At 42.5% G+C, this 16,306-nt stretch overlaps 1 protein-coding gene and 1 long non-coding RNA gene across 11 annotated transcripts in view; one reads left to right on the top strand and one right to left on the bottom strand.

The window, feature by feature from the left end:
• The window catches only part of LOC310845184, a 589,082-nt gene that overhangs the window by 61,301 nt on the left and 511,475 nt on the right, over positions 1-16,306 (top strand). The gene's annotated exons all lie outside the window — the stretch shown is intronic.
• The window catches only part of GYG1 (glycogenin 1), a 30,354-nt gene that overhangs the window by 10,309 nt on the left and 3,739 nt on the right, over positions 1-16,306 (bottom strand). For 2 of the 10 annotated variants that reach the window (XM_083739809.1, XM_083739811.1), the window contains exons 2-5: positions 9,730-9,865; positions 6,251-6,425; positions 5,126-5,288; positions 4,675-4,728 (exon numbers count right to left, since the gene is read on the bottom strand). In XM_083739809.1, coding sequence (XP_083595935.1) covers positions 4,675-4,728; positions 5,126-5,288; positions 6,251-6,425; positions 9,730-9,865 — 528 coding nt within the window. Of the gene's footprint in view, positions 1-4,674; positions 4,729-5,125; positions 5,289-6,250; positions 6,426-9,729; positions 9,866-14,082; positions 14,231-14,291; positions 14,440-16,306 lie in introns of those variants that run through there. The other 8 variants (XM_083739812.1, XM_083739813.1, XM_083739814.1 and 5 more) reach the window with 7 other exon arrangements.

The raw sequence follows: 16,306 nt of genomic DNA, 5'->3' as shown, positions 1-16,306 counted from the left end.
CTTAGCTTCCACAGACCAATGCAAGCAATTCCCAAAGTTAGAAAGTAACTTTAGTAGGAAGTTTAATCTATGAGAATGCAGCCCTAGAATGCTTTCCCCCCTGATCCAGACTAGCTAGGATTGCATTCCCATGGTAATCCATTCATGGTGGTGTCAGTATCTAGTCTGCATGTATATTTTATAGCAAACTGAAGCCAATTCAACTGTGCAGCTATTAACAGAAGCAAAGCTTTTGCTTCTAAGTAGTGTAAATAGCTTTTCCCTAGGCAGAGTGTTCTCATGTACTTGAACCATCCAATAAAATAGCAAAGAACAACCATCATCTTCACCATTTCCTACACAGAGAATTTTGTTAAAGAACAAAAGCATTCCATCACAAGCAGCAGAGTTTAGCCTTGTTAACAATGAAAACGATGCTATACAAGCAAGCAAGCAAGCAAGAAAAGCTCAGGGGTGTCACCCAATGTGGAATGTCTATCTAATTTGTGCGACTTCTTGAGCCCTGGAGGCTCTTTCCTACTGCACTCTCTTGCTTGCAATACATGATGGCCCTGTTGGGTGTGCCCATGCAAGTGGCCAGCCTAAGCAAGAAAAGGATGCATTTATTTATAATCCTATTGTGATGGTTATATGGGGTTGCTTGTGCGTAAGTTGCCGCCACTCCTGGCTAGGTAGCCTGGTTAAACCTTTCTTGGCTGGACAGCCCTTCACTTCGTGGCTGTTCAGTCGCTAGCAGAATCCGTCAGTGGGCGTTTCTTGAACTTCTTCCAGCAAAGAAGTTCTTTGACGCCAAGTCTACGCCTACTTTCCCTGCGCGGAAGTCTTCTGCGCAGGGTGGGTGTCGGTAGTGGAGGACCTATGCTCTCCCCGCTGGTCTCCAGCGAAGAGTCCTGGAGCCCCCTCTCCGATTCCCCCATCCGCCCCCCTTTATCCCTGGTGTTGCGCTTATTTCCTTCCCCAGCCGATGAGTTCCCTCTCTCCCTGCTTGGCCCTTCTCCGGCATCACTTGGGAGCCCTGCCTCCACTTCTGGCTCCGATGTCAGTTCCCTGACACCTATCTCCTAGCAAAAGGGTTTCCCTTCAAGGTTCAAGCAAGCCTAGTGTACCTTCACATTAAGCTAGCCTTCCCCAGGTGATTCTGCTTCCCCAAGTTCAGGTTCTCTTTTTCCCAACAAATACTCAATATCCCATACTTTTTGAGCATACTCAGTCCACATTGGACTTTTGTGGGGGGGGGGTCCCCCCATTCTTTGTAACTTTTGCAAATGTCAGGGTTGTCCTTCTACAATAATTCTGTTCACTACAGCCATTGTGAAGCCACCATCGGGCAAGCATGATGAACAACAAACCTCTCCCCACCCAATCTTTACGATGTGGAAGTTGGCAAGGATGGTCTTAGCAATTGCTTGGTGATCCTGGTCACCAACCCTATGTCCAAAGCTGGGAGGAAGGTTGCAGAACCAAGGCACCTGGGGGCTAAAAACTGGCAGCTGATCTTCCCCAACAACCTCTTTTGTTTGCTTGGTCACTGCTGCCTGAAGGTGCTCCAAACATCTTTGCTTGAGCTACTACTATGCTTCCTTCCCCATCAGCTCTTACAGTAGAGGCTGCCTAACGGCACTTGAGGCAACTTCAAGCTGGAACACAACCTGCCTGGAAAAGGCTGAAGTGTGCAAATGTTTGACTTGGAAACACAAATAGTAACTTTTCCCTCTTGTTTCCCATTAGCTCCAGTCTTATTTCTACCCAAGTTCACTCTTAGAAGCAGTAATTACCCTTTGGTTCATCCAATGCTATAATAGATGTTTGAACCCTTGTGTTAAGTAGCATGGCTGCAGATATTTGTTTTAGAGTGGTCTGAATGGGAAAATTTTCATCTCTACCACTCTTCTCTGCCAGGGATTGAATTGGTTCCTAAATAAATGACTGAAACCTTTAGAAGCATTTTGAAGCCCTGGAATATTATTTTAACCTTCTTACTATGTACACTGAGAGTTAGTGGGATTTAGTAGGACAGTGGAGACCATGGTTCATATCTCCACTCACCCATGAAGCTGGTTGTGACTCCTTGAGCCCATCACCTTCCCACAGGCTAATCTACTTAACAGGTTTGTTGTAAAGATAAAAAAATAGGGAGTGGGGACAATGTTTGCTACCTTGAATCTCTTGGTGGGAAATGGGATATCATGCAATATAGATATGATGAGAAGGGAGATATAAACACATAACAGAAACTATTTTAACATTTTGTTTAAAAGCTTGGCTGGCTAACGTATTTATAATGGTGAAATATTATTCCCGCAACAGGATTCAACAAGTCAATCCCGGGTGATTTGTTAGATGTATTAGCCAGGGACGAGGGCAAGTATTCAAAAGGCAGGAGTGAACTTGAAACGCAACCTCCTCCTGCTCAAAAAAGCTGTCTGAAGCTATATATAACATAGCTCTACCCCTCTGAGTTGTAGCTGCAGGCAGCAGTGCTCAACTTCCATTGACAAGGCAGCTGCATCTTTCTCCTTATCTGCATCTTTGGAGATAAGGAAGTACTCAACCTCGGCCCTACAGATGTTTTTGAGACTGCAATTCCCATCATCCCTGACCACTGGTCCTGCCAGCTAGGGATGATGGGAGTTGTAGGCCAAAAAACATCTGGAGGACTGAGTTTAAGGAAGCCTGGCATAAATGCCTTCCAGCCTTAATCTGACAATTCACTGCAAATAACTCCAGGTACAGTGCAGGTACAGTGAGGGGGGGGAAGTATTTGATCCCCTGCTAAATTTGCCTTTTTGCCTTTTGACAAAGAAATGACCAGTCCATAATTTTAATGGTAGGCTTATTGTAGAGACAGAATAACAGGAAATCCCTCAGAAACCCAGAAGACAAAAGTCAGAGATTGATGTGCATTATAATGAGTGAAATAAGTATTTGATCCCTTTGCAAAATATGACTTAGTACTTGGTGGCAAAACCTTTGTTGGCAATTACAGAGATCAGACATTTCTTGTAGGTGCCACCAGGTTTGCACACATCTCAGGAGGTGTTTTGTCCCACTCCTCTTTGCAGATCCTCTCCGAGTCAGTAAGATTTCAAGGATGATGTGTAGCTACTCGAACCTTCAGCTCCCTCTACAGATTTTCGATGGGATGAAGGTCTGGAGACTGGCTAGGCCACTCTAGGACCTTAACGTGCTTCTTCTTGAGCCATTCCTTTGTTGCCTTGGTCGTGTGTTTTGGGTCATTGTCATGCTGGAAAAGCCATCCTTGACCCATTTTCAATGCCCTGGCTGAGGGAAGGAGGTGCTCACCCAAGATTTGATGATACATGGTTCCGTCCATCGTCCCTTCGATGCGGTGAAGGAGTCCTGTCCCCTTAGCAGAAAAACACCCCCCCAAAGCATAATATGTCCCCCTCCATGTTTGACGGTGGAGATTGTATTCTTGGGGTCGTAGGCAGCATTCCTCCTCCTCCAAACATGGCGAGTTGAGTTGATGCCAAAGAGCCATCTGACCACAACACTTTCACCCAGCTCTCTGGGTCATTCAGGTGTGCATTGGCAAACTGCAGACAGGCCTGTACATGTGCTGTATTGAGGAAGGGGACTTTGCGGGTTCTCAGTCTTTCAGGGCGCAGTGTGTTACCACCTGTTTTCATGGTGACTATGGTCCCAGCTGTCCTGAGATCATTGACAAGTTCCTCCTGTGTAGTTCTGGGCTGCTTCATCACCGTTCTCCTGATCATTGCAACTCCACGAGATGAGATCTTGCATGGAGCCCCAGACCAAGAGAGGTTGACAGTTATTTTGTCAACCTCTTCTGTTTCTTCCATTTGTGAATTATTGCACAACTGTTGTCACCTTCTCACCAAGCTGCTTGGCAATAGTCTTGTAGCACAGTCCAGCCTTGTGCAGGTCTACAATCTTGTCCCTGACATCCTTGGACAGCTCTTTGGTCTTGGTGGCTACTTTGGAATCTGCTGGATTGATTGCTTCTGTTGACAGGTGTCTTAATGAGCTGGGATTACAGGTAAAACCTCTCCTTTACAGCAGGTGCTTCTAATCTCAGCTTGTTACATACAGTGAAGATACCAAGTAGCCTGACATCTGGCTGGTTGATAGGGGATCAAATACTTATTTCACTCATTATAATGCACATCAATCTCTGATTTTTTGTCTTCTGGGTTTCTGGGGTTTTTCCTGTTGTTATTCTGTCTCTCACAGCTACAATAAACTTACCATTAAAATTATGGACTGGTCATTTCTTACTCAGAGGGAAAACGGGCAAATTTAGCAGGGGATCGAATACTTTCCCCCCTCACTGTATTCTGGGTGACTATAGAGGGTCTGAAAATATGGTACCCCACTTCCTGCTATGGGTGCATTATGCAAAAGGCATTACGGCACTCCCAGCTCTCTACATGCTAGTTTTGGAACTGGTTTTTCCACACTGTTCTGTGATGGTCAAAAGAGGGTTCCCTTGATTATACCATTCTCCCAGCAGATATATAATGGCACTTGCACAGCAAAGGAGCAACCAGTGAGATTTCCCTTCTACCTCTGTTCTCCAAAGCATCTGCAACACTTCCTATTTGACTATTGAGCGACTGACTTTTTATAAGTTGAAGCCATCCAAAAGTAGCCATGCTTTAAAATATCAATTTTCCTGTTTTAATTATTTACTTGTTGGCTCACGCCATGACTTGGGTTCCGTGTCCGGTAAGAAAGCTGGCAGAACTAGGAAATAAAGCAGCGTTGGTTTTACATGGAACAGAACCACAAGAACCACTATCAGATATATGAACGCTCTTGGAAGTTAAAGGAAAAATCTGAAGCTTTGAAAGACTCTCTCCTTGTAGTTATTTCAATCAAATACAGACAGCCGATTTATCGACAGATTACCTACTTCCCTCTGACTGCACTTCAGACAATTTAAGGAAATCTTATTAATGTTTCATATATCCATTGAACTAAAACCCCAATCTATAGAAAGCTTTCAAAAAGCACAGAGTCGTTCAAGCATTAAATATTTCCTACATAGTGGTTTTTTTTTTGAGTCACAGTACAACATTCACAAAGTATTAAAAAAAAAAAAGCTGTTCCCACAACTGCTCAGAACCAGTTAGGCACATACCATCAAAGCTGCCTTTCTCTGTTGCAAGTTGTAACAGTTGATTGAATGTTTCAATGGAAGGCCGATAGACAAAAACTCCTGAATTGAAACAGTCTGGCCAGCCTGGATCTGGTGCTGCTGAAAGCTCTTCTCTTTCAAAAAGTTCATCAATATTTGACAATACCTAGTAGACAGGAAGAAAGTTTGGGGGTACAAATTTAGTATTCCAGCCGTGAATGCCATGATATACTGTATTTTTTGCTCTATAAGACGCACGTTTTCCCCTCCAAAAATTAAGGGGAAATGTGTGTGCGTCTTATGGAGCAAATGCAGGCTCCATGGCTTTAACGAAAGCAACGCGAAGCCAGGAGAGCAAGAGGGATCGGTGCGCACCAATCCCTCTTGCTCTCCTGGCTTCGCTTCGCTGCAGAGGCGCTGCACAGCTTTCCCTCTCTGCGCAGCGCCCCTTCAGCGAAGCGGGAGGAGAAATGGAAGGGGCTCCGCTTCTCCTGTCGCTTCGCTGAAGGGGGCGCTGCGCAGAGAGGCAGAGATTTTTTTTCTTGTTCTCCCCCTCTAAAACTAGGTCGTCTTATGGTCGGGTGTGTCCTATAGAGCGAAAAATACGGCAAGTCCCCTTTCTCAGAGTACTGCACAGTTTAAGACTTGCTACCTGGGCATAGTTTTTCCCTGGGGAAAAGTACATTTCATTCTATGCAGTCAAGCTCCAAGAACTTCCTTGCAACTGCAGAAAAACCATGTTGCCCTTACTTGCCCAAGCTTTGCAGTGGTGAGAAGAAACTGCTTTCTAGACAATGCAGACACTTCTGGGATTCTGTGCAAGTTGCCCCACAACTTACATTAGGAACTTCTCATGCAACCTAGCTTCTGTTCTTAAGATGACATCACTGCCCATATACTGGCAGAGGAAGGAGATGCTGCCGGCACAAAACAGCTGGGTGCATTCAATGCTGTGGGTTAAGTTTAGCTTCTCTTGCAGGATGCTGGCGAGCACACAGGTCTCAAGTCAAGCATGGCAAAACAATCTGTTTTAATAATACGCACACGACTCAGGTTGCTGCATAAATATCCACCTAAAACTTTAAGAGATCCAGCAAACAAATGTGTTCTTAAACAAGTAGTACATACCATCGTGTCTGCATCCATGAAAACGCATTTTGAGTACTGTATTAGTTCCCAGCAATGGAGTTTTGTCAATGTAATACCAAGCTCAGGCCTTTTCAACAGTGCAAGATGGGCTGAGTCTCCGCTGTCCAAGACATCCACTGGCTTTACTTCATCAAAAACTTTTTCCAATACTTTCCTATTGAAACGAATGGTCATAATTTACATCAATGCTCAGTGCTTGCTCTCAACCATATTAACTCCCACCTCTGCACAGATCTTTTGAGAAAGGAGATTGCTTTATTCCATTTCCGCTCATGAACACATCTTTAGGAATTTGCCTAGCCATGTGGCAACTTTCTAAAGAGCACACCTTCAGGTAATGCTCCTGAAAGGCCGTGAATTAGTAGCATGGAAGGACTGTCAGCATATATAGGACCTGCATAAACCCACACAGACATATTGGTCTGAAAGATCTAGGAACACACGTGATAAGACAGCTGGCTATTTTAAGCTGCAGGAGCTGAGGAAGGAGCTTTTAGAGACTGTGCAAAGACTTCTGGACAGCAACTGAGATATTCATACAACATCCAATTTGGTTACAGAATACACTGTACGTCAGCACTGTTGGAACACCAATAAAATTTAAAAAGGAAGCTCCTACAATATTTTGATTCTGTGCTATTATGTTGTAGCAACGACTGTTTCGTTTGGATACTGGATCTTGCTGCAGTACACTTACAATTTGTGTAATTCCTTCAGTTCCCTCTAAATCCATATGACATTTTAGAGAGGGACTTCTAAAAATTAGGTTTTATGGAAATGCTTATGTAACACTTTTTTATTATGTATGCATAGTAAACACACCATTTACATTGCATGTAAAAAGCAGCTACTAAAACATGACACATAAATATATTTGAGCGATCAACTGCTACATGCACAAAAGGGTTAAATGCAGAAGCAACTATGCTGTTAATAAACAGGAAAGCATTCTACAACTCTACATTTGAAGAGTATTGAGACAATATCTGAACATTTGTATTTCTACTGTGCAGAGTCAACTTTGGGTAGGACAGGGGACCTGTTCGCCAAAAACTAATTGAAGACCAATCAAGACAAGGCCTGGTTTTGTAGTTCTTTGATGTCAGAAGCTTAAATCGCTTCTTCAAATTCAGAGCTTATAAGAAACCGTAATACTGCAAGCAGTAGAATATTGGGGATGTTTCTGACGTTACCTTCTGCTGCTCTATTCCTCACTACAAAATTAGAAAAAAATCCTTCCAGTAGCACCTTAGGGACCAACTAAGTTTGTTATTGGTATGAGCTTTTGTGTGCATGCACACTTCTTCAGATGGTATACCAATAACAAACTTAGTTGGTCCCTAAAGTGCTACTGGAAGGAAAAAAAATTTACAGCTACCTACCTGTAACTGCAAAAGTAGTTTCAGAATCCTCAGACCACAGAGATGATTATTGTAGCAATCCCTCCCCACGCTACTATTACACCAGTTTCTAGGAGAAATGGTACTAGTGTGTGGAGGAGCTGCAGTGTGGGATGTTATCACTTGGATAGTGTACAGGTTGTAACTTGCACTGTGGGAGAGGAGGGAGACAAGCCAGGCAGCCAGCTAAACCAGCCCCCACTTGTTAACTTCATCACTGCCACCAAGTGGATATTATTTTTCTTTGTCTCTACTAAACAGCCCTTTAACCAGCCCAACCAACTCCCAATACCAGGTAGAGCAACATGGCACTTAAGGCATGGGTCAATTGCACAGATCAATTCCTCCCCACCCCCCAACAAAACAATTGTAGAGTTGGAAAGGACTGTGAGGATCCTGCAATGCAGAAATCTTTTGCCCAAATATGTTGTAAAGTTTTGTAAAGCAAAATGTCTGAATGGCTTGAGGAAATTATTTTAGAAAAAAAGTAATCTTACAGTCTGAATTAAAAAGAGATTTTCTAGATCTTTTCCTTAACCAGGACAATACTTATCAAATTGCATCCCTAAGGTCAGCTGCTAACTCCCGTGATAGGCCTCTTTTGGTTCCCTTTGCTGCAGTGTCCAACAACTTTCAATTGTTCCAATCTTTTTGCAGCTTTTCAGACTTCTGTCTCCACCGCTCTTTTCCTCTGCAGCTTCTGCAGCAGTAACTAAGTCCTTCCCAAGTGAATGGTAGACCAAATTTTTAGAATTTAAACCATTTTTAAACTCTAGAAAAAGAAATGCTCTTGTATGATGTTTCATGCACTTGACATCACATTTTAACCAAGGAGCTACAGCTCCTATGACATGCAATTTTGGTGCACCAGTTCAGGCCACAGATAGATAGTGGAAATAATTCACATGTAGGTAAAGCAATCCAGTTGTGACAATTGCTGTGCTGTCAAGTTTCTTTCATGTTTGGCATACCATTTAGAAGTCAGACTACTAGTTTTCACCAGGAAGAGGATGCAATTCAATTAATCAAATCATTCCTTTTAACTAGATTTTCCATATACAATATACAATATTGGTCCCCCCCCCCCAAAAAAATAGATCAAATAGTATTTTATTAGTTATCTACTTTCTGTTCCAACCTGTACCTGGAGATCCAATAATTGCATAGGTCTTTGCATTACAGTATTTCCAACATCCATGGGCAGAATGACTAGATCTTGTGAAGCAAACATCTGTACATGCATTATTTCTTTTGGACTATATGATCAGAAGCACACTGGTCCTCCAGATGTGAGGGAAAACTAGTGCCAACACCAGGCTACAAATTCGCTTGATTAGAATCAATTTCTAGGCAGTCCTCTCCTACTATACAGCGGCTTCCTTATACCAGAATGAAGAAACACTGTTATTGGTGGTGGCAACAACACTGGAAGGAAATGCCTAGGAGAAACAAGCCATGAAGACTGGCATTACTGTTTAACTGCTGGTGGGGGGGGAGGGAGTAAACTATCTCAGCACAGCTTCAGTTTTTTTACTTGAATGGGAATTTCTCTTCCAATTAGAATAGGGATTTTATTGGGGAGGGAGAAATAAGTCACATCTGTTTTGTTTCCTTTCAGTAAAAAAATGGTAAAGGATATACTACTGTGTTAACAGATATTTCCATTTGTCCAGCTAAAATAAAACCAGCCCCAAAAATGCTCCTAAAGAGAGTTCACCTAGTTCAGTTTCCCTCTACAGTAGAACCTCTACTTATGTTCCGCTCTACTTAGGCCAGTTCCAAGTTGCGACTGCGGCAAACCTGGAAGTAAACATTGGGTTTGCCGTGATATGCGTGCACACAGAAACGGCCGCTGTCTGCACATGCACATAAGTGGGCTGCCGCTGAATGAACCTGCGCACAATGGCACTTCTACCAGCAACCCGTTTCACCATAAGGACGGGCCTCTGGAATGGATTGTGGTCGTAAGTAGAGGTTCCACTGTACTAGGCAGAGACTAACCCAAACTTTTTATTTTAGTGGCTTCAATTGTCAAGTATCGTATGTTATGCACCTTACCTCATGGGATCTGAGACATGGGGAGTGATCAGTACCGTCAACTTCTTTGTTGTTCTGTGGTTTCGCAGTGAGGACCCCAGTACAAGTGCTCCTTTCACATATGAATCGTTTGTGGCTAGTGTCACAAAAGACTGGTCTTAAGGAGAAAAAAGACGCATTAAATCACATTAGTAGCAAGGACTGGAGGAGTTAGGGTTCTTCATATGTTCTTAAGTTCAGCACAAAGGATCTCATTCTCAGACTAACCGAAACCTCCAAATCTCAGGAGCAGCATGTATCTAAATAATTGTTTCCGGAAGACAACAGGGAGGGCTGGTGCCTTCATCCTCCTGCATCAGCCTGGCCAAGTGGGAACAGAATATGGGACAGACCCTTGCCTGCTCCAGCAAGGCTTTTAAGTTAACTTTATTTCACATGCATAATGCAAGATGCTTTCATTCCATTAATTTATATACTAATGTTCAGCTTGGACATTTAGGTTATGGGAGTTCATGGGACGTATCCTATACAGTGAGTGGAAGTTAACCCCAGTTTGCCAATAATATCCCTTTAGTGTGCTTTATTTGAATTCCTTTGCAACAAAGGAGGCACAAATTAACTAGATCCCCCACAGACTTCTAGCAGCTCAGTTTGCAGACTTGTAACTTACAGAGTTCTAGTTGTTACAAGCCTTTGTTAAATGTATCTGATTTTTTCATTTTCACCATTTGAACACAAATTAGAATACACGTATTAATCACTGGAGTTGTGCAAGTTGGAATATATAGAATAATATTCCTACTTATTAAAGGATGAATTCTTACGCTTGAGCATAGCATGATCTTAGTAACTTCGTCCCAGTAATAAATCACTGTTCTCTAAGTCTCAGTTGGGCAATAGCTGACATTCCATATTTTTAGCAGCTTTAGCTATTCATCCTCACTCAGTGTTTAATTGCTGTTACAGACTGCACAGTGTGGTGCCAAAGTTTTAAATATTTACATCTTACACAGAGTACGTTTAAGGTTCTGGCTGTGGAAGCTGGAACGCTTTGCCTATTAAGCGGGTCCAAATTTCAATTTTTAAACTACTACTGCTACTAGCCATACTGCTTAGAGTTCTCTGTATACCAGCTGAACAACCTATCTTCACCACCTTTACTGTAACTATTTGGGCTGTTGGCAAGTTAAACTAATGGATTATGCAGAAATGGCAAAAATGACAATGAAATTAAGAAGAGAAGAGAATGAATTTAAGGAAGAATGGAAAAACTATTGCATATATACAGAAGCAATGTACACAGGTTAATACATTAGCAGGGTTTTAAGATTACCGTACTTGTAATTTTATTATGAATGGATAATCAGTGATTTAAATATGATACAAACTTAATTATGGACACGCAGTATCTTGATAAATAATAAAACCAAGGAAGGGTTTAGAAGGAAGTCAGTTTTAATTTTGATTGTTTTTTGGAAAACCAATAAAATGTTATTTAAAAAAATAAAAATTTGGGCTGCTATAGGACCAGACTATAAAATAGAGCCTTGAACTGAGGAACAAATCAGTTTGCATACCAGTATGTTAATAGATACACACCTACTCTTTAAGCTGCTGGGTTGTATCCTGTGCTGTGCATGCACAAGTGGAATGGACAATAGCTCACCCTGCAGCTCTCAATGCACCCCCCAAATGTGTTTGAGGGCCCCCCAGCCTCAGCAACAGATTTTGGGGGCACATGGGGGCCTGCACAGGGGTGGAGAAGAAATACAAAGTCCCAGTGGCTGAAATGAAGTCTGCTTGTGCAACACTGGGTTTCAATGCATAGCAATGTTTTGAATTGAAAGCAGTGTGTGGCAAAACAGATTAATTCTGTCTACAAAAGGGGAACCTTTAGGTCTGCATGATTACTAGGAAACCTGTGTAGCAATTCAGATTATGTAAGCCACACCAGAATAGCTAACGGAAGACAAACTCTGAGCTGTACTAATTTTCTTGAATGCATGGTACTTCCTGCTTAAGTAAGGGAGAGCAGTGCAACTCCCTTTATGTATAATAAAGGCATATATAATATTCCATTTAGCAGACTGATGCAGTCTAGAGGTATTTCAGAGTCTAAAGATCTATAGCTGTGACTTGAGTATTTAAAGCTTTAGAAGCTCTTGCCCATATCAATTTCTCTGGTTTGCAAATGTGCCCAAGAGGTTGACAATCTAGACCCATTCCAGTCTGAGTTCAGGCCCAGATTTGAAATTGAATCAGACCTAATGGCTGTCTTTATTCTGAGAGGATGGGTTGGAGGCAAAGGGTTGCAATGGTTTTGTACCAAGCTGGGAGGTAAATTCCAGAGAATAGCATTGGGTGGCTGCTGCTCTGCCAAGTGCCAATCATGCTGTGGGGAGCCACATGACACTATTTTGTACTCAATGCTTTTCAACACCTATTTGAAACCACCAAGAGGAGCCATTGGGCAATTTGGAACACTAGGTCATCAGTTCACTGATAACACCCAGCTCTACAAAATCTGAACCAGGTGCAGCCATGGACCATGGTATGGATGCTGCGAGGGACTGGATGAGGGCCAACAAACAGATGCTGAATCCTGGTAAAGTGAGTGGGCTCCATGGGAGAATGGCTTTGGGTCTGGGAACTGAGAAGTATACTTGATCCAGACAGGGTTGTCTTCCCTCTGAAGCAAAATGTGCAAATATGTTTTTGCTGCTAGAATCTAGAATTAAACTAGTTTCCTTTCAGGAAAAAGAGAAACAAACAACCCTTAAGACTAGTCAGGCCCAAATTATAGAGAGATACAATGTCCCAGCTGAAGCTTCCCACCAATGAATAGAAATATTAGATTTAGATAAGAAATCTGACATGTATGAATGTGTAATTTTGCTATTGAGCTAAGAGCATTAAGACACCATCTCTCACGCTTCAAGTTGCCTCAGCTTCAGTGAAGGCGGTTCATACTTTGGTAATCAGCCATAGGCATCATGAATTTCCCAGACCTAGGAATGCTACATGAAGTCAAATCCTTCAAGAGACCTAAGCTGAGAATTTTCAATCTAAGCCTAATAGGCTGTATAATGGAGGGCTAATTATAGATATTAATTACATAATCTTGAATTACAAGTTTTTATAATCAATGTTGTTGCCTCAAATATTTGGCTAGGCTAAAGTTAAATTGTTAATGCTATGGTGAAGATAATTACTTTTACCAGTTATGTTTCATATGCATCTAAAAGAGCTATTTTGTGCAGTGCTATGCCTGGAGGCTCAAGTTTAGCCACCTGGAGATTGAGCTATGGTACACTCAATACTAGCACTGGAGTGATTTATTATTATTATTACAAACATGTTTTTAGTTTTAGTTCAGCAACTTATATACCACCTATAAACCAAGGAATAGAGTGCTGCAGATGATACATGCAGCTTTGGCAATGTTTTAAGTGCATGCAGTAGCATCTGGAGTGGAGATAGGATGCTTAAACACAGAAATGATAGTCCTTCGTAACTGGTACCGTTTCTCTTGGTAATGCAGTTCTTGTCCTTTCAGCTTTAATACCTAGCCAGAGTTTTGTGGCATTACAGCAGGGATGGAGAGCCTGCGGTCCTCCAGATGTTACTAGACTCAAACTCCCATTCCCATCCCTGAACATTGGCCAAGCTGGGAAAGGCTGGCGGGAGTTGGAGTCCAAGAACTTCTGAAGGACAACAGGTTCCCAAGTCCTACCCCAAGCACTCATGACTGGCCTACTGCCACTGCTAACAGTCCCACGTGTCCTTGAGCATGAGCTCAATCTGCAAGTTGCCCATATTTATCCTGGCTGCTAGAAAAATCAAGTAACGCTACATCCATGGTTTATAAGTTCATGCAAGGCTCAATGTCATCTGGCCTCAAAAACCCATGTTAAGAAAACAGCTTTAACCCGTATGCCAGTTATCAACCAGCTACTGCCCTGACTTCAACATTCTCAGTTGGAGAATAATTAAAGGCTGTGGCCAGCAAGTGTCTGTAAGCACACCTGGATAATGTTCTTGAGCTACTGCGAATCTGAGCTCAAGTTCAGCACATACATCATTTGTGGTTTTGATTACAGTGGTACCTCTGGATGCGAACGGGATCCGTTATGGAGCCTCGTTCACATCCAGAAGCGAACACAACCCGTGTCCACGCATCTGCGCGGGTCATGATTCGCCGCTTCTGCGCATGACGTCATTTTGACTGTCTGCGCATGCGTGAGCAGCGAAACTCGGAAGTAACGTGCTCTGTTACTTCCGGGTCGCCACAGTGTGCAACCCAAAAATACTTATCCCGAAGCTACTTCAACCCGAGGTATGACTGTATTGAATTCTTCCTAAGTGCAACTGTACCCTCATTCTTTCTGTGAAGAGTTTTCTGTAGCCTTTGATACTGTTGTTTGGAAGGTATTGACAATGTAACTACTTCGAGTAGCTCTGCTTGTTCCTGAGATGTCATGAGTAAGGTAGCTGCTCATCACAATCCTAGGACTGTCACACAAAGTTAATCAAGTCTTCTCTCTCCTTTGCTATTTGGGAGGGGGCTTCTAAGCAAAGCATACACAAAGGTGATGGGCTGGATAATAAAGGTACAAGTCTAGAAATCTTGAGTCTTAGTAGCCAAGCCAAACCATGGCTTAGCTCCAGCTACTGAAGCAGCAGTGCCAGGGGAGCAGTGAAGTGGATGTAATCTTCTTTCTGGGTACCAGCACACTGGCTCATTCATGGTAATTCATTGTTTAGCTTACCATGATGTGCAAAAACACACCAGGATCTTTGGTCACAATGGCAGACAGTTGAAGGCCAGCCAACCAATGCTCATGCTGCCTCTATGACGAGAAAACACTGGGACATCATCAGTGATGCATTTCATGATCCCCTCATCACCAGGCTTGCAAGAGTGCTCCTGGATGTATTGCTGTGCCTGGAATTCTAAGCTGCATCAATAGGTAGGATCACCTGTCAGTAATTCTGGGCATGGCAAAGATGTACCTGAAGCAGGCAGGTTAGATGGGGCGGGAGAGGCAACAGCAGAACAGAAGCAGAGGCTGCTCTCCTGTTTTGTCCAAGTTGGAGAACTCATGTTTAATTAGGGTTTTAATGGGGTTTCACTATTCTACACCAGTATATTTAAGCCAGAACAGGTATGTTAAAAAATGCTCACTTGCCTTGGGTTGCAAAATGGGCAAACCTACCATTTTCATCTTGCAGCTGCAGGCAAGTACCTTCAGAAATGAACTATCCAATCAAGGACTATTGGGAAACATTGGTCCCAGAACAGACCCCTATAGGGTGGCATTGCTTCGTAGATGTAGAATGCATGCATTTCTAAAGCCAAGCCGCTGTGGGAAAAGCAGACTAAAAAAATGTCCATGGTGTGACCATTTGACATAACATGCTTGAACAGGCCACACAGGATGCTCAGCTTTAAATGCATCCTTCCTTCAAGTAACCACACCCTGCTTGCATACATATTAGCTGCTTTTCAGGCAATGATGCACCTTTAATCTAGAATGAATTGTCAAGTGCGTGTACATGTCTTTTGCCATCAACACATGTAACTCAAACCTCAGGCTTACTAAACTATGGGGTAATTTTGAAACTTGCTACACAACAGAAAAGAAGTTACAAACACCTGATGGGGGGCATATATAACATGGCCCTGTTTCGCTACACTGCATTCTGAACTACAGCCGTTATTTCCTCTAGAGCGCCTCTGACCAGGTATAGAACAAAGAGATTGCGAACCATGTTATTTGTTAGCGTTATTCCACATTCAACCATCTGTATTCTTTCAGGAAACTAAACTGAGGTGTTTCTGCTGGGGCTATGCTTCCCAGAAATACATGTGAGTAACACGAAGAGACAAGATTCAAAGGTGTGTCTCTACCAGTCCAAGATGAATATGCTTAAGGGCAGGAAACAACACTGTCAAAAACATATCAAGCAGTGCTTATAATTCCTGACTAAAGCTTGAGTTTTGGAACTGAATAAATCTTGCTGTACATCTATAAGGTGGTTGCATGTGTCAATTAAAACTATACCTGTGTCATGGCAGGAATGCGTTTTCCCATAAAATGCTATTAGAAAAATGCTTCTGTATAGATATCTGGTAAGGTTTATGCTTCAGTAGGCTGTTGACCATTCATATTATTACACATGTATAAAAACAAAATCCCCATTGATTCCAAGGTCTTCAGGCAGGCTATATTATGAAGGGCTACATATAACTACCAGACTGTTATGGCAAGGAAAGCCTCACACTTCAGGTTCATATGATAAATTCAAATGGAGGGTTGCCTAGTAGTCGATCAAGACTACAGCTGCTGAATGAGAATAGCTGGGATCTGAATTGACAGTGACTAATCAGAAAATGTCTCGAGGTCATGGTGGGCAGCTCAATCAAAACAACTTTCTGTGCAGCAATGTGGAAAAAGAAATTCCATGCTAGAGATTATTTCCAGTCCCTTTCCTAAAAGGAATTGCGACTGTTGTAATGCTTTGCATGTGCATCTGTGGCATAGTCACGTTTGGGTTATTCAGTGCATTTCCAATAGCTCCATCTCAGTTAATAAAA

This window comes from Podarcis gaigeae (assembly GCF_964106915.1).
Source record: "Podarcis gaigeae genome assembly, chromosome: 5".
Lineage (NCBI taxonomy): Eukaryota > Metazoa > Chordata > Lepidosauria > Squamata > Lacertidae > Podarcis > Podarcis gaigeae.
This window is presented reverse-complemented; position numbering and strand designations above follow the sequence as displayed.